Below are 19,604 nucleotides of genomic sequence, written 5' to 3' on the forward strand. Positions count from 1 at the left end.
AATAGCTTGGCCATCAAAACAACTCAACTGTCAATCAATAGATGACTGGATAAAGAAGATGTGATACATGTATACAAATGGAACATTACTCAGCCATAAAAAAGGATAAAATAATGACTTTTGCAGCAATATGGATGGACCTGAAGATTGTCATTCTAAGTGAACTAGGCCAGAAAGAGAAAGAAAAATGCCATATGATATATTATGTGGAATCTAAAAAAAAAAAAAAAATGACACAAATGAACTACTTATTCAAGAAATCAATCATGTAAGTAACAAATAATATGTGTAAGCACATTTGACTGTCCTTTATGACTGGATTACCACATTCTGTTGATTCTTATTTTGTGGTTGGCTTTATTCCTTTGAGAATTATGTAAGTTTAAAAATCTAGAGCTAAAGCTGTAATCTTAGAAACAATGAGCAGTACATCTATGTAAACTAAAACAAAGTGCAGTATATTGTATATGTTGCATTTACATGGAATATAATGTATATGTGCAAACTGTAGTAATTCTACCTAATAAAACTGAAAAAGGGGGAAAAACACTAAAAATAGACTTACCGTATGATCCAACAGTCTCACTCCTGGGCATATATCCTTAGAAGAATATAATTCAAAAAGACACATGTACCCTAATGTTCACAGCAGCACTATATAGGGTAGCCAGGACATGGAAACAACTCAAATGTCAATCAACAGATGATTGGACAAAGAAGATGTGGGCTATACACATACACACAATGGAATACTACTCAGCCATAAAATAATTGCCATGTGAAGCAACATGGATGGACCTGGAGATTGTCATTCTAGGTGAAGTAAGCCAGAAAGAGAAAGAAAAATGCTGTATGATAGCACTTGTAAGTGGAATCTAAAAAAAAAAAGGACACAAATGAACTACTTTTTATTTGTAACTTAGATGATTGATTTCTTCAATATGTGTAAGCACAGCTGACTGTCCTTTATGACTGGATTACCACATTCTGTTGATTCTTATTTTGTGGTTGGCTTTATTCCTTTGCTAACTATGTAAATTTAAAAAGCTAAAGCTCTAGACTGTTCTTAGAAACAATGAACAGTACATATATGTAAAAAAAAAAAGATATTTTTTGAACAAATAAATGAGTGCAAAGGGGACCTTCTTTCCCCTTGTCTTCCATGATATACATTCTCATGTTTGTCATTCTGACTCTGGCCCGTCGCTGTCTCAGTCTTTGTGGTTCACCTTGGTCTTTCTGCCCCTTCACTGCTGATAATCCTCAGGGTTCTGTGCTAGTGCTCAACTCAAATCACTCACACCCACCTTTGGCGATCTCATCTGCCGTCCTAGCTTTAGCTGGTGCTCGCAGGTTAATGGTTCCCAGATCTTTGCTTTAGCTCAGAACCACCGTTTCCAGTTCCCATGTGGTCCTCTTATAGTCATCTCATACTCAACCATCCACACCTGACTTGTTCCTCACCTCCATCCCTGCTCTTCCTTCTGGGTCCTCATCAGCATCTGGTCAGCTAAGTTCAAAGCATCTTTGATTCTTCCTTCTCCTACACAACTCATCATCCTCACTGAGTCCTTCTCCTGTTCCACTGGCCACTCTCTATCATCACGTCTCATCCTCACAGTAACCCCAATCTGCATGTGGGAAAATGGAGGCTTAGAGGGGTTGAGTAACTGTTCTGAAGCCACTCAGCCTGCTGAGTGACAGCAGTGGGATCTGCACCCACCTGCACAGATCCTAGTTCTAAAGCCTGTCCCCTGACTTGTTAATCCTGCTGTTTCACGCTGGACAAAGTGGACATCTAGTCCAGCAGAGAGGCCGGAGATGCTCCAACCTCCTCCTCACTCAGCACTTTAGAAGGACGGTTAGTTCACCTTCCTGTGAGGTGTCTGGGCACTTTCTAGATGAGAACTCTGTTGCCGGGACTGTCCCACAGCTGATGGTGGTCTTGGGTTGCCTGAAATGCTGGCAGGACCCCTCCTACTGTGTCTTGTTCTAACTTCTTCAGAAAACTGAGCCCTGATTAGGATTTGAGAGACTTCCCCTGCAGGCTACCGGTTAGATTATTGCACATATATGAGATATTAGTGCCAATGTGCTGGGGTGCAATTATTCAAACCTAACTGCAAGAAATGAACTAGGACTACTCTTTCTGGATGGTTTCATGGCTCTCACATGGAGGGAAAACTCATCACAGGTAACACTTTTAGAAAATGATTAATTCAAATTAAGTAGCCTGGAAAAGAGCTGTTCCCAAGTTACAAATGTGAGAAATGCCAACAGTCCAAGATACACCAATAGCCAGCACAGCAATACAACAAACTTTTTGGAACTTGCCTGGGCCAAACCCACTTGCTCCATGAGCGCCAAGCCCATCACTGTTCCCCAGTTTATTCACTGTATGTCCTCAAGGAGAGGGCATGGGGGACTTCTAGGTGACCCTCCGATTAATGCCATAGTTCTATCCTCAAGTAGCTAGGGATTAGCAGAAGAGGTCAGACCTCGTGCAAGAAACCACCAACACAAGGCCAAGGGGATACCAGTGGGAGGCACAGAGCCATGGGTGGGGTGGGAAGGCCCAGCCGGGGACGCCTCCCGCCAGCTGGGTCTTGAGGGCTAGAGGGGTGTTCCTGCACCTGCTACCCGCAGTCGTTTCCCCTGCCTCTGCCCGCCACGTGTCATGTTGCCACTTTCTACTTGGCCTCTCTGTTCACAGCAGCTTTGATGCTCGGGGGGTTCACATGTTCATGTTCTCTCCTGTTTCCTGGGGTCTCTAAGCTCTAAAATCTACTCAGTTCTCCCATCTCACTGCCACTGGCTTAACCCAGGTCCCCAGCCTCCCTCACCTGGATAATTTCCACAGCCTCTTCCTCAACTTCTGTGCGTCCAGTGCAGCCCTTCTGATCACTGCCCTCACTGAGGCCCTGCACATGTTCCAAAGCACCCTGGCCGGGGCGTCCTGCACTTGAACTCCTTCAGTGCTTCCCGTCAGAACTCCTCAGCCCTGACCCTCACCTACTGTTGTCCTAAGTCTCAGGCCCTTCCCACATCCATTCGTCCTTCCTGGCATACACAGTACTTTTGGTTCCCTGAACGTGACGTGATGTTTTGTGTCTCTGTTCTCCGTGTTCATGGCATTTCCTCTGGAAACCCATCACCCATTCCCACTTGTTCTTCACAACTGAGCCCCAGGAGCCCTCTCTGACTCTGTCCTCCTCAGGTCTGGAGGGGCCGCTCTCAATGCTCCAGCGCTCCCTGCAGATCCTTCTAGCAGTACCTACTTGGCAGCTGCCTGTTCACGCCGCTGTCTCCGTCATTTGATTGTGAGCTTATGGAGGCCAGAAACCCATCAATCCTCCCTGGCCTCCCCTTGGGCTCAGTGTGTGGAAGTGGCCACTGCAGGAAGGAGTGACTTTAAACTCTCAGCCTCCTATGCTCCCTCCTCAGCCTTGGAACACATCTGGAAGCACACCACATACAGCAACTGGAATTTAAGAAATCAGGCGGCGCACGTGGTGAAAGACTGCCAGTCAGGATGCTGTGTGTGTGATGCGGACGAGCACCAGGCACAGACACTTACGTAGCTCATGAAGATCTTCTCCGTGGGTTTGAGGTGCCTCTGGATCTCACAGTCCACAGGGTGCAGGACGATAATGCCATCATCGGAGAAGACGTAGAACATGTTTCCCACGCTGAGGCCTGGGGGGAAGCAAAAACACAGCCGTGGTTATGCCCCTCCTAGCGCTGGTCCTCAGGCGGGGTCACATGCCACGTGCAGCACACATGAAACCTGCAGGCACCGAGTGTAGGCCTGGTGGAGATGGGGTGCAGGAGATGAGCAGGCGGTGCACGGGGAGAAACTGCTCGTCCATGGAAGGCTCTGCAGTCCCCAGGCTGTCCCCCCAGACACGCACACCCGCTCTAGCTCAGCCAGGGCTGGCCATCAGCATGTTTTCAAATAAATGACAGCCTTGGCTCTGATACACATTTGACCTTTCCTGTTCTGTAAGGCAAAGCCACCCTTGGTCCTTGTCAACTAGTCAAATTAGAATGGATCACGTGATGCCAAAAAAGAAAGGCTTTGATTTTTAAAACACATTTCTGTACAGCACTGCTCCCTGGAGAGTGGGGGCGTCAGAAAGCTATTTCTGGTACTCCTTTGTCCATACCTGGCCAGTCTGCGCCAGTGAACCCCTTCCTTCAAGACGGTCTGCTCCAACCTCTGCCCCACCAGTTTCTCTGTGGCAGTCTCACGCCAGGTCCTGCCATCTGCCTGTACCCTGCCCCCCAACACCCTAGCCCAGGGCCATGGCTGTCTGGGGAGAAATCTCCTTAGACTAGCACAGAGGGACCTTGGGGACTAGCTGCTTCAGTCTCCTTATTTTAAAGATGAAGAAACTGAGGCCCAAGGAAGGGAGGGTCTTGGTTGAGGCCACTTGCCTTTGTGCCGAGCTGGGGTTGGACCCGTCCCCTCACCAGCCTCTCCAGAAAAGGTAGACAGGGCACAAGGATGGGTAAGGTCCACAGTTCTCACCTTCCTCCCTCCCATCTTTCTTTTGAAGGTAGAATGTTGAAAAGATTTCTATGAATTCTAAGAAAATCACATACACAGAGCCAGACGAAGCCGGCCAGTGCCACGTCTTGGCTCCCACACAGCGGCCCGGCGATGGGATTTGGGGAGGTGGCACGCACTTACTCTGACCCCTGTGTCTTGGCCCCAGTAGGACCTTCTCTTCTGTACACTCTCACCAGGCCAACTTCTCTCTCTCTCAAACCTAAGGGCCAGAGTGGGTCAAAGTCCCTGCAAAACCACAGACCCCAGGAACAGCCTTGTGAGGTTCAGGGAAAATCAATAGCTGGAAGAACCAACATGAGACTGGGACGGGCCGCCGGGCACCCTAGGATTCCCACCGGGACCTATGCCGAGTGCTCCTGGGTGTTTCCAGCTTCTGAGAGGCTGGGGTATAGCTGTTCCCAGTGGCAGAAGCCCTCCTACCCAGAGCCCCTCTCAGCTTTTCACACCCTCCAGGGTCTCCTGCATTCTCTGCAGATCTGAACTTGGGGACTGGAGTCCCTTTGTAGGAAACTCCCCTGAGAAAACACCTTTTAAAGACGCAGAGCCAAAGCTCTCTGTGTGCACTGTGGCCCGGGAGCTGGGTTCAGGTGGCATCAAGGGACCACTGTCCATGATTAGCGGCTGTAGTTATGACCTGTCCTTCCGAGGATCCCTAAAGCCTATTGGCAGCAACTCGTTTTCCAGACTCTGCCTTTGTTTTGCTCCCAGACTTACAGTGTGAGCTTTAGTGCCTGACATTCAGGAAACTGCTCTGAGCGTGTGTATGCATGCACGTGGTAGATGGTAACAGCATGCGAAGTTCCTGAGGACAAAATAAGAGGAAATATGCTGGTTTTTAAAGGAGGCGATTTAGTGTTTAACCCCAAAATTGCATGGTGCATTCTGCCGCTTCTCATACTCCCCTCCCTCGCCACTGAGCTGGAGAATAAGGCACCTCTGGACTCTGGTGGAGGGGTTCAGAGCCAGGGTTGGGGTCCACAAATGCACATGTGCCCAGGCCCAGCCTCAGGTTCTTTAACCCAGTGCCCACATGTGCCCACTATGTTTTGAGCCATGTGACATTGTCAGTATCAGACCATTTTTGATATACAAAAATGGCAATTTTGTATGGCCCAACCTAATACCTAAAGATGGTTGGATAGATACAAATTTGAAAAACTATACCATTCATTTAAAAACTACGTGTAGATACACACTTACAGAAATCATGGTAGCTCTTTTCTTCAGCATTTCCTGGAAGCATACGCTAAATCCCAGCACCAACATCACCTCCTGTAAGAAGGTTTAAGGCCCTGATCGGACCAGGAACCCCTGCCAAGAAGTCTGTTTCAGTGGAGGTTGCAAACTAGCTTTAAATTGAAACTTTCCTTTTTAAGATCCTGGTGGTCTAACGTCCATTAAAGACACCAGCTGGTTTTAAATCTGCCTCTCAATGTGTGCCACTTGCATTTGACATGGACTTCCCCTGTCCCATCTGATTTGGCCCATGGACCCCACCTGGCACACTGCTTGATGTTGGGAAAAGCTGATGGTGGCTCATGGAAAGATGGCCTATCACAGAACCATGGACACACATGATCACAGGCACGACACAGAACAAGTAAGCATGGTACCTTCCTCTCGCCATAGAATGTTTGCAACTGCAGCATCAGAGAATTAGGAAAGCAGGAACGTGATTGAAGGAAGGAAAAAAAAGAAGAAAGCCACGTCAGAACCTTCATTGCAGTGATTCAGTTCATGCGCATCCTGGTGTCTAGTCCATCATGTACCGAATCTGCACCGCTCGTCACCTCAGCAACAGGACTGGGGAGAGGGACTCTGGAAGTGGACAAATGCTTCCAGGGCTCAGGACCCTTTTGGTTCCTACTCAGTCAGGTCCCAGGATCACAGAAGCTAAAGGGATTCTCCTCTTCTGTAAATGATAATGAGCGAGCAACATCTGTCCCAGATCTCCAGGATTATTTCCAGTAGCAAACAGATTTTCAACTAGGGTTTTCCTTAGGAAGACTATCAGATACTTCTGATTATCTCTCTTGATGATGAAGACTCAGGTCAGAGTCTTTGATCAAGGGGGAGAAATCATGCCCAAAACCCATGCCACTGAAATGACACCTACAGTGTCACTTAGGGACCAGTGACTACAAAGGAGAGCCCGCTTAGGGCCCCATGTGGCCAGTAATCCCCGGAGTAAAGTCACGTGTGCGGGAGTGCACAGGCCAGTTCCTGGGCCACGGCGGGATGGCAGCAGCTGGTGGGTGGATAGTGTGAACGGTTTTGTGGATGAGGGATGCAGCCAGTAGGAGGCAGAACTGGGGACAGGATATACAGGCTTCTTTGTGATCCTGGGTTCTGTCTGTGGTCCATGGAGTTTCCCTGTCTATGTTTCCAGAGTCATCTAGGTTGCCAGGGAAGGTCTACTCACCTCTGGCTACCCTCTCTCCCCAGCTTTGAGCACAGAAGCATATGATGTTCACCCCTGCCTTCCGGGGCTCACGGTTGGTGGCTGTGGCCCCTGCCACCCAGTATCCCCCAACCAGCTCAGTGAGGAGCTCAAAGGCAAGAGTGGACTCACGGGTCTTTCTAGCTGAGTCTTCAATGAAGAGTGAGGAAATATCTTCATCCACGCCCACTTCATTTTTGGCGATGCAGGTGTACGCCCCTGTGTCTTCATACCGAACACTGCCAATGTGGAGTTCGCTCCCGTTGGCTGTAGAAGGGACAGTGCTCAGGGTGGCTTGCTCAGCTGGGACCTCCACCCGCTTCCTCCTCTCTCCTCTCTATTGAGAGTGTTGAGGTTAACAATACAGCCCTTCGGCATGGCTGAGGGCAGCCAGTAACCCTAATATATGTCCAGGAAGGGCTGGAACAGCTGAAAGGAATTGCAGGTGACCTGGGACCGAACTGACCGGTCTCATCATTGTGCTCAGAAAGCCTGTAAGATCTGTGTGAGTCCAGAGAGCAGGAAAAGTGGGGGAGACCTTTGCTCCTCAAATATCTGATGTAGAAACAAATCACTCCTTTCAGTTCCATTTCTGAGGAGAGTCTCACATGCAACTTGATGCGAATAGCAGCACAGAGACAGCAAGCGGGGCTCTTACCTAAAAGGGAGAGCTGTTTTGACATCTGGGTTGAGACATCCATGCCATTTTTCAGCCAAGAGATTCTGGGCATAGGAATGCCCTCTGCGTGACATCTCAGGCTGGCCGCCACCCCAGGCTCCTGTGCTTGGGTCTCTGGATAGACGCGGATGACTGGTGGCACTGTGGGTGACAGTCAGTGCTGGTAAGGAGAGGCCTTTACCTGCCTCCAGCCCATTGGTCCAACCCTGAGACCCTGCCCAGAGGGCTGAACCGAGAGGCAACTCTGGAGTTCTCTTTGTAACCAGCTTGCAGTCATCCTGCAGCAACTCACGCCCTGAAAGGAAGGGCTATAAAATGGATGGCAGGCAATAAACACATCAGGCTTTGTGCCCTGTAATTCATGGCTTTCATCATTATTCTAAATATGATCAGAAAGACATCCAAATATTTAAGGCTGTTCAGCTGCTACACGTAAAGAGCAATAACCGCTGAAATTTATTTCTAAATGCATAAAATTCAGATATATTATTTCTGTTATCAGAAAGCCACGGGACAGGGGCTTAATTTCTTGCAGGAAGTGCTTCACAAGGCACTTATGGGTACTGACTGGCAGGGCTACTAATTCCATCACTGCTCTGGGGAAGCCCGCTGATCTTCCGGGGGTCATGTTTATTTCTCCACTTCTCACCCCCTGGAACATGGGTGAAGGCAGGTGGGCCTCCTTGGCTCTTGACTCAGCTGGGGGCCCTGGCAGTCAGGTTCGGGGCTGGGATGTGACCCGGCCCACTCATCAGATGAGCACAGTGGGCCACGCATCAGCACCCTCCGCGGAGCTCTGGCCTTTCTTATGTGGGCTGTCTGTGGGCAGGGACGTGGAAGGAGTGAGGAATGTCTGAAGAATCTTCCCTCCTACCCCCAGATCTGGGCCCAGGAAATTAAAAACAGTATCACTTTCAGTGGAATTGAAGACTCTTACTTGTTCATGCATTTTACTCTACATACTTCCAAAAAAGGGTTAGCGACAGCTTACGTAAAGGCACCCACCCGCACATTAAACTAAACAAAAACATCATACACCTTTGGAAAGGTGGGAGATGGATTCTTCCTGAAGCAGGAACTACATTTTCCCAGAGTTATCTGGATGCTGTTATTGTCCAATAAAAAAAAAAAGCAACCCAGTACATTAGGAGAGAGACGGTAACTCTTGGGACCAGAACTAGAACAAACTGATGTGTATGTAGAAGGAAGTGCTAACGTTGATCCTGGAATCTGAGTAAGATTTCTATGTATCTGTGCTTGGGTGGGCTGAAGACAAAAGGAAAATTCCATCACCTCATTGAGAGAATCAGACTCTGCAGCTCTTGTCAAACCCGTTAGGAGGGATTTCTGGTCAAGACAGCTGAGTAGTAGGACCACAAGCTCGCCTCTCCACAGGACTACAACAAAATCGTGACTGACTGCTAAACAACCAGCGAAAAAAAAGACTAGAACTTAGCAAAAAACATCTTCAACTGGAAACATAAAGAGGGAACCACAGCAGGATGGTAGCAGGGGCGTACTCACAATATATTCGGGCCCCATACCCCTCAAGTGGGCAACCTGTAACCTAAAGAACAATTAAGTCGCAGAGGCCCTCCCACAGGAGTGAGAGTTCTGAGCCCCATGTCAGGCTCCCCAGCCCAGGGTTCTGCCATTGGGAGGAGGAGACCTCAGATCATCTGATTTTGAAGGTCAGCAAGGCTGAACTCTAGGAGCCCCACAGGACTGGGGGAAATAGAGACTTCACTCTCTTGGGAAGCATACACAGAATCTCGTACACACTGGGTCCAAGGGCAGAGGCAGTGATTTCATAGGAACCTGGGCCAGACCTGCTTTGCTGCTTTGGGAAGGTCTCCTGGGGAGTTAGGGGGCAGCTGTGGCTCCCCCTGGGTACATAAAAGCTGGTGGTGAACATTCAGACATTCGATCAGTGTTCCTTGAGGCTGATATCTTGCTTGGATCATTAGCACCAAGACCTAGCCCCACCCAACAGCCTGTAAGCCAAAGTGCTGGGAAGCCTCAGGCCAAACAACATACTGGGTGGGAACGCAGTCCCACCACCAGCAGACTTCCTGAGCCACAAATACGTCTAGATGTGCCCCTAGACAAGGCCTTACCCATCAGAGGACCAGGATCAAGCTCCACCTAGTGGTGCACAGGCACTGTTTTCTCCTGCCAGGAAACCTCCATAAGCCTGTAGTCCAGCCTCATACACCAGGAGCAGATACCAGAAGTAAGGAAAAACAATCCCAAAGCCTGTGGAAGGAATCCACAAATGTAGGCCAGACTCTCACTGGGACCAGCCAGACCCTGGCCCTTGGGTGACAAGAGATAAGTGTACTGCTGGGACACATAGGACGTCTCCCACAGAGGGCCACTTCTCCAAGGTTGAGACATGTAACTATCCTACCTAAAAATACAAATAGAAATCTATACAATATGAGGTAGCAGAGGAATATCTCCCAGGCCATGGCACAAGATAAAATCCCAGAAGAAGAAATAACTGATGAGGAGGTGGCAATCTATCTGAGAAAGAGCTTAGAGTAATGATGGCAAAGAAGTTCAGAGAACTCAAGAGAAGAACAGATGCACAGAGTGAGTTTTTTTTTTTTTAGTAAAGAGTTGTAAAATATAAAGAATACCCAAACAGAGCTGAAGAATAAAATCATTGAAATGAGTAACACACTAGAAGGAACCAAGAATAGAGTAAATGAAGCAGAAGAACAGATCAATAAGTTAGAAGACAGATTAGTGGAAATCACTACTGCAGAACAGAAAAAAGAAGAAAGAATAAAAAGAAATGAGGATAGTGTAAGAGAACTCTGGGACAACATGAAGTGCACTAGTATTTGCATTATAGGGGTCCCAGAAAGAGAAGACAGAGGGAAAGGATCTGAGAAAATTTTGGGGGAGATAATCACTGAAAAATTCCATAACTTGGGAAAGGAAACAGTTACCCAAGTCTAGAAAGTTCAGAGAGTTCCACACAAGATCAACCCAAAGAGGAAAACACTGAGGCACATAGTAATCAAACAGACAAAAATTAAAGATAAGGAGAAAATATTAAAACAGCAAGAGCAAAGCAACAAATAACATACAAGGGAGCTCCCATAAGGTCATCAGCTGATTTTTTAGCAGAAATTCTACAGGCCAGAAGAGGGCATTTAAAGTGATGATATATTTAAAGTGATGAAAGAGACAAACTTACAACCAAGAATACTTTATCCACGCACACACACATACATATACATACAATGAAATACTACTTGGCCATAAAAAAGAATAAAATAATGCCATTTGCAGCAACATGGCTGGACCAGGAGATCTTCATACTACATAAAGTAATCCAGAAAGAGAAACAAAATACCATATGGTATCACTTATATGTGAAACCTTAAAAAAATAAATAAATAAAGGAAAAACACTACGAACTCATCCTTATAAAACAGAAACATACTCACAGATGTCGTAAATAATCTTATGGTTACTAGGGAAAGGGGATGGGAAGAGATAAATTTGGGAGTTTGAGATTTACAAATGTTAGCCACTATATATAAAAAAATATTTTTAAAAAGTTTCTTCTGTATAGCACAGGGAACTATGTTTAATATCTTGTAATAACCTTTAATGAAAAATATGAAAACAACTATATGTATGTATATGCATGCCTGGGAAATTGTGCTGTACACCAGAAATCGACACATTGTAGCTGACTATACTTCAGTAAAAAAGTAAACAAACCACAAAAAAAGAAAAAAACAATCAAACCAAGAGCTGATTATTTGAAAGAGTAAAACACAGTTGACAAACCTCTGCCCAAGCTCACCAAGAAGAAAAGAGAACACAAATAAACAAATAAGAAAGGAAAATGGAGAAATTACAACCAATACCACAGAAATACAAAAAAACCATAAGAGAATACTAGGAACAACTATATGGAAACACAATGGACAACCTAGAAGAAATGGACAAGTTTCTGGAAACATACAGTCCACCAAAACACAATAAGAAACAGATGACTTGAACAGACTGATCACTAGAAATGAAATAGAATTAGCAATAAAAAACCTCCTTGAAAACAGAAGTCCAGGACCAGGTGGCTTCACTGGGGAATTCTACCAAACATACAAAGAAGAATTCATACTGGTCCTTCTGAAACTCTTCCAAAAGATTGAAAAGGAGGGAGTACTCCTAAACTCATTCTATGAAGCCACCATCACCCTGATACCAAAACCAGACAAAGACACTACCAAAAAAGAAAATTACAGGTCAGTGTCACTTGATGAACACAGATGCAAAAATCCTCAACAAAATTTTAGCAAACAGAATCCAACAACACATAAAAAAGATCATACACCATGATCAAGTTGGATTTATCCCAGGGACACAAGGATTGTTCAACATATGCAAATCCATCAGTGTGATACACCACATCCACAAAAGAAAAGGACAGTAACCACACAACCATCTCAATAGATGTAGAAAAAGCACTTGATAAAATTCAACACCCATTTACGATAAAAACTCTCACAAAGTGGGTATAAAGGGAATGTATCTCAACTTAATGAAAGCTATTTATGACAAACCTACAGCCAGCATAGTACTCAATGGTGAAAAACTGAAAGCCTTCCCACTAAAATCTGCAACAAGACAAGGATGCCTACTCTCAATACTTCTATTCAACATAGAAGTCCTAGCCACAGCAGTCTGGCAAGAAAAAGAAATAAAAGGGGTCCAAATCAGAAGAGAAGTGGTAAAATTGTCACTATATACAGATGACATGATACTGTATATAGAAAACCCTAAAAGCTCCACATAAAAACTATTACAATACAAGAGACCCACTTTAGGGAGAAGGACACATATAGATTGAGAGTGAAAGGATGGAAAAGGATATTCCATGCAAATAGAAAAGCCAAAAAAGCAGGTGTAGCAGTACTGATTTCAGACAAAATAGACTTTAAAACAAGGGCCATAAAGAAAGATAAAGAAGGACATTTTATAATGATTAAAGGAGTAAAACAAGATGACGATATTACAATCATTAACATATATGCACCCAACATAGGAGCACCTAAGTACATAAAACAACTACTAACAGAGATAAAGGGTGAAATTGATGGGAATACAATCATTGTCGGAGATTTTTAACACCGCATTAACATCACTAGACAGATCTTCTAGACAGAAAATAAATAAGGCAACAGAGAAATTAAATGATACAATAGAAAAATTAGATTTGGTGGATATTTTCAGAGCATTACACCCCCCCCCCAAATAGGCTATACATTCTTTTCAAGTGCACATGGAATATTTTCTAGGATTGATCATGTACTTGGGCACAAAAGAAGCCTCAACAATTTTAAGAAGATAGAAATTATCTCAAGCATCTTTACTGACCACAGTGCCATGAAACTAGAAATCAACTACAGAGAAACAAAGGAGAAAAAAAGGAAAGCATGGAGATTAAACAATATGTTATTAAAAAACCAATGGGTCAATGAGGAAATCAAAGCTGAAATTAAAAAATACCTTGAGACAAATGAAAATGAAAGCACAACCGCACAAAATTCATGAGACACAGCAAAGGCAGTGCTAAAAGGGAAGTTTATAGCGATACAGGCCTTCCTCAAAAAAGAACAATCTCAAATAATCTAACCCACCACCTAAAAGAACTAGAAAAAGAAGAGCAAAAACACCCAAAAGTCAGCAGAAGGAAGGAAATAATAAAGATCAGGGAGGAAATAAATAAAATAGAGATTAAGAAAACAGTAGAAAAAAATCAATCAAACCAAAAGCTGGTTTTTTGAAAGAGTAAATAAAGTTGACAAACCTCTGGCCAAACTCACAAAGAAGGAAAAAGCACAAATAAGCAAAATAAGAAAGGAAAATGGAGAAATTACAACAAATAACATAGAAATACAGAATATCATACGAGAATATTATGAAAAACTATATGGAACCAGAATGGATAACCTAGAGGAGATGGACAAGTTTCTGGAATCATACAGTCCACCAAGGCTGAATCAAGAAGAAACTGACCACTTGAACAAACCGATCACTAGAAATGAAATCGAATTAGCAATAAAAAACCTCCTTACAAATAAAAGTCCAGGACCGGATGGCTTCACCGGGGAATTCTACCAAACATACAAGGAAGAACTCATACCAGTCCTTCTCAAACTCTTCCAGAAGACTGAAAAAGAGGGAATACTCCCAAACTCATTCTATGAAGCCAACATCACCCTGATACCAAAACCAGGCAAAGACATCACCAAAAAAGAGAATTACAGACCAATATCACTGATGAACATAGATTCAAAAATCCTCAAGAAAATATTAGCAAATAGAATCCAACAGCACATAAAAAAGATTATACATCATGATCAAGTGGGGTTCATCCCAGGGATACAAGGATGGTTCAACATACGCAAATCAATCAATGTAATACATCACATCAACAAGACAAAGGACAAAAACCACATGATCATCTCAATAGATGCAGAAAAAACTTTTTATAAAATTCAACACCCATTTATGATAAAAACTCTCACCAAAGTGTGTATAGAGGGAACATATCTCAACATAATAAAAGCTATATATGACAAGCCTACAGCCAGCATAGTACTCAACGGTGAAAAACTCAAAAGCTTCCCACTAAAATCTGCGACAAGACAAGGCTGCCCACTATCACCACTGCTATTCAGCATAGTCTTGGAAGTCCTAGCCACAGCAATCAGGCAAGAGAGAGAAATAAAAGGGATCCAAATTGGAAAAGAAGAGGTTAAAGTGTCACTATATGCAGATGACATAATACTATATATAGAAAACCCTAAAAGGTCCACACAAAAACTACTAGAACTAATCGAAGAATTCAACAAGGTAGCAGGTTACAAGATTAACACTCAAAAATCAGTTGCATTTCTTTACACTAACGATGACTCAACAGAAAAAGAAAGTAAAGAAACAATCCCCTTTACAATAGCACCCAAAGTAATCTAATACCTAGGAGTAAATCTAACCAAGGAGGTGAAAGACTTATACACAGAAAACTATAAAACACTGATGAAGGAAATTAAAGAAGACTTAAAAAAATGGAAAGATAATCCATACTCCCGGATTAGAAGAATCAATATTGTTAAAATGGTCATACTGCCCAAGGCAGTCTACAGATTTAATGCAATCTATGTCAAATTACCCAGGACATACTTCACAGAACTAGAACAAATCATAATAAAATTTATATGGAACCACAAAAGATGTAGAATTGCCAAAGCATTACTGAAGAAAAAGAAAGAGGCTGGAGGAATAACTCTCCCAGACTTCAGACAATTCTACAGAGCTACAGTAATTAAGACACCATAGTATTGGTACAAAAACAGACATATGGACCAATGGAACAGAACAGAGAGCCCAGAAATGATCCCACAAACTTTTGGTCAACTAATCTTCGACAAAGGAGGCAAGAACATACAATGGAGAAAACACAGTCTCTTCAGCAAATGGTGTTGGGAAAACTGGACAGCAGCACGTAAATCAATGAATCTAGAACACTCCCTTACACCATACACAAAAATAAACTCAAATGGATCAAATACTTAACCATAAGACAAGATACAATAAACCTCCTAGAAGAAAACATAGGCAAAACATTATCTCATATACATCTCAAAAATGTTCTCCTAGGGCAGTCTACCCAAGCAATAGAAATAAAAGCAAGAATAAACAAATGGGACCTAATTAAACTTACAAGCTTCCGCACAGCAAAGGAAACCATAAATAAAACAGAACGACAACCCACGGAATGGAAGAAAATTTTGGCAAATGAAATCGACAAAGGCTTGATCTCCAGAATATATAAGCAGCTCATATGACTTAGTAAGAAACAACCAAACAACCCAATCCAAAAATGGGCAAAAGACCTAAACAAGCAATTCTCCAAGGAAGAAATACAAATGATCAATAGACACATGAAAAAATGCTCAATATCACTAATTATCAGAGAAATGTAAATCAAAACTACAATGAGGTATCACCTCACACCAGTCAGAATGGCCATCATTCAAAAGTCCACAAACGACAAATGTTGGAGAGGCTGTGGAGAAAAGGGAACCCTCCTACACTGCTGGTGGGAATGCAGTTTGGTGCAGCCACTGTGGAGAACAGTATGGAGATTCTTCAAAAGACTAGGAACAGACTTACCATATGACCCAGGAATCCCACTCCTGGGCATATATCCAGAAGGAACCCTACTTCAAAATGACACCTGCACCCCAATGTTCATAGCAGCCCTATTTACAATAGTCAAGACATGGAAACAGCCTGAATGTCCATCATCAGATGACTGGATTAAGAAGATGTGGTATATTTATACAATGGAATACTATTCAGCCATAAAACCCAACAACATAACGCCATTTGCAGCAACATGTATGTTACTGGAGAGTTTCATTCTAAGTGAAATAAGCCAGAAAGAGAAAGAAAAATATCATATGAGATCGCTCATGTGTGGAATCTAAAAAAAAACAAAAAACAAAACAGAGACTCATAGACATCGAATACAAACTTGTGGTTGCCAGGGGGTTGGGGGGAAGGGACAGACTGGGATTTCAAAATGTAGAATAGATAAACAAGATTGTACTGTGTAGCACAGGGAAATATATACAGGATCTTGTGGTGGCTCACAGCGAAAGAGAATGTGACAATGAATGTATGTATGTTCATGTATTGCTGAAAAATTGTGCTCTACACTGAAATTTGACACAACATTGTAGAATGACTATAACCGAATAAAAAAAGTTTAAAAAAAACTACTACAGCTGATAAAAGAATTCAGCAAGGTAGCAGGATATAAGATTAACATGCAAAAAGCAGTTGCATTTCTTTACACTAAGTATGAATTAGCAGGAAAAGAAAATAAAGAAACCACCTCTTTAAAAAATCTCATCCAAAACAATAGAACAGTCAGGAATAAATCTTACCAAGGAGGTGAAAGACTTATACCTGGAGAACTACCAAACACTGATTTTGGAAATTAATGATGACTTAAAGAAATGGAAAGATATCCCATACTCTTGGACTGGAAGAATCAATGTCATTAAAATGGCCATACTACCCAAGGCAATCTACAGATTTAATGCGATCTCTATCAAATTACCTAGGATATTCTTCACAGAACTAGAACAAACAATCGTAAAATTTATATGGAATCACAAAAGACCCAGAATTGCCAAAGCAATAGTGAAGAAAAAGAATGAAGCTAGAGGAATAACCCTCCCAGACTTCAGGCAATACTACAGAGCTACAGTAATCAAAACAGCATAGTCTTGGTACAAAAACAGACATATGGATCAATGGGATAAAATAGAGCCCAGAAATAAACCCACAGACGTATGATCAATTAATCTTCAACAAAGGAGGCAAGAATAGACAATGGCGAAAAGATAATCTCTTCAGCAAACAGTGTTGAGAAAACTGGATAGCTGCATGTAAATCAATGAATTTAGAACACTCCCTCACTCCATACACAAAAATAAACTCAAAATGGCTTAAAGACTTAAATATAAGGCAAGACATGATAAATCTCCTAGAAGAGAACATAGACAAAACATTCTCTGACATAAATCTCAGCAGCGTTCTCCGAGGGCAGCCTACCCAGGCAATAGAAATAAAAGCAAAAATAAACAAATGGGACCTAATTAAACTTACAAACTTTTGCACAGCAAAGGAAACCACAAGCAAAACAAAATGACAACCTACGGATTGGGAAAAATATCTGCAAATGGTGCGACTGATGAAGGCTTACTTTCCAGAATATATAGACAGCTCATACAACTTAATAGTAAAAAAACAAACAACCCAATCCAAAAATGAGCAGAAGACCTAAACAAGCAATTCTCTAATGAAGACATACAAATGGCCAATAGGCACATGAAAAAATGCTCAATATTGCTAATTATCAGAGAAAAGCAATCAAAACTATCATGAGGTATCACCTCACACCAGTCAGAATGTCCATCATTCAAAAGTCCATGAATGATAAATGCTGGAGAGGGTATGGAGAAATGGGAACACTCCTACACTGCTGGTGGGAATGTAGTTTGGTGCAGCCATTATGGAAAACAGTATGGAGAGTTCTCAAAAAACTAAAAATAGACTTACCTTATGTGCCAACAATCCCACTTCTGAGGGAATCAATTCAAAAAGATACATGCACTCCAACATTTCCAGCAGCACTATTTATAATAGCCAAGACATGGAAATAACCTAAATTGTCCTCTGACAGACGACTAGATAAAGAAGTTGCAGTGTATTTATATAATGGAATACTACTCAGCCATAAAAAAGAAAAATAATGCCATTTGCAGCAACATGGATGGACTTGGAGATTGTCATTCTAAGTGAAGTAGGCCAGAAAGAAAAAGAAAAATACCATATGATATCACTTATATGTAGGATCTAAAAAAAGGACATACAAACTTATTTACAAACAGAAAGAGACTCAATAGACTTAGAAAACAAATATATGGTTACCAGGGAGGCAAGGGGGTAGGAAGGGATAAATTGGTTGTTCAAGATTTGCAGATATTTAATATATATAAAATAAGCAATACTGTATAGCACAAGGAACTATATTCCATATCTTGTAGTAACTTATGGTGAAAAGAATATGAATACGAATGTATGTATGCATATGTATGACAGAGGCACTGTGCTCTACACCAGATACTGACACAACATTGTAAACTGACTATACTTCAATTAAAAAATATACAAAAATAGAGTGGAATTGATACATCTAAGACCTGGTTATTCATAAATATGAATAAAATAGCCAAAATTATGGTGAGTTTGGTCAGTGAAAAAAATAGAGACCACAGAGGAGATGAAAAAATATGAGATTATCATGTTCAATTATAAGAAAATCTCAATGAAATGAATCACTTAAAAGGAAACGTTAAAGGATGGACATGGAATTAAGAAGAGAATATTTACAACACTTTAATATACTACTCTTCAGTTATGCAGGATGAGTAAACTCTGAGGCCTGCGGTACAACACAGAGCCTTTAATCAGTAATATTATGTTGTGCACTTAAACGTCTATTAAGAAGGCAGATTGCAGGTTAAGTGTTCTGACTGCAAAAATAAACAAGAAAAACAAAGGGACACGAGGAAACTCGTAGAGGTGACGGTTATGGGTGATTGTGGTGATGGTGTCATGGGTATATGCGTATGTCTAAGCTCATCATACTGTGTACTTTACAGATGTGTAGTTTATCAATTATACCTCAATAAAGCTCTTAAACAAAGAACTACCAACCCCCAAAGCACCCAGATTAGTTTTATAGGGAAGTTCTTTTGTACATTTAAGGAATGGATAATTCCTAGTACAATAGAAGATGTTCCAAATTTTATCGTGAAGCCAGTAAAACCTTGACACCAAAACCTGCCAAAGACAGCACCAAATTGATGAGCATGACCTAACTCACTCACGAGAGATATCAAAATTCTAATATTAGCAAATTAAACCCAGCATGGTAGTAAAAGAACATACTACCAAGTATACTATGTTACAGCGATGAACTATTGGGAAAGCTGTAATTAATCATACCCAAGTCAAAGCCAGTCAAAAAAGAGAAACCAATTGATTCTCTTGCTCGATGCGGTGAAAGGGCCTTTGAAATAAATTCAAAATCCATTTCTTGGGAGGAAAAAACCTCAATAAAATAGGAACAGCAGAATATTTTCTTCCTACAATGAAGAATATGCCTATAAAAAGAAGAAACAGCCCCATTCTTTCCAGAATGGTGAAACATTAAGTCGGGAAAGCAGGAAGGGGGAAGGAGGCAATGCCAACATTCTGCTGGATGCTATTGTCAATGGAAGGCAAGAAATGGGAGGAACAAATAT

The 19,604-nt window shown here is 42.4% G+C and overlaps 1 protein-coding gene across 6 annotated transcripts in view; it reads right to left on the reverse strand.

Annotated features, from left to right (window-relative positions):
* The window catches only part of FSTL4 (follistatin like 4), a 467,332-nt gene that overhangs the window by 19,434 nt on the left and 428,294 nt on the right, over window positions 1–19,604 (reverse strand). For 3 of the 6 annotated variants that reach the window (XM_074360663.1, XM_074360666.1, XM_074360668.1), the window contains 4 exons: window positions 7,672–7,833; window positions 7,146–7,280; window positions 6,187–6,213; window positions 3,578–3,696 (listed from right to left, as the gene is read on the reverse strand). In XM_074360663.1, coding sequence (XP_074216764.1) covers window positions 3,578–3,696; window positions 6,187–6,213; window positions 7,146–7,280; window positions 7,672–7,833 — 443 coding nt within the window. The remainder of the gene's footprint in view (window positions 1–3,577; window positions 3,697–6,186; window positions 6,214–7,145; window positions 7,281–7,671; window positions 7,834–19,604) is intronic. The other 3 variants (XM_074360665.1, XM_045507820.2, XM_074360667.1) reach the window with 3 other exon arrangements.

The sequence above is a fragment of the Camelus bactrianus genome, chromosome 3 (assembly GCF_048773025.1).
Source record: "Camelus bactrianus isolate YW-2024 breed Bactrian camel chromosome 3, ASM4877302v1, whole genome shotgun sequence".
Lineage (NCBI taxonomy): Eukaryota > Metazoa > Chordata > Mammalia > Artiodactyla > Camelidae > Camelus > Camelus bactrianus.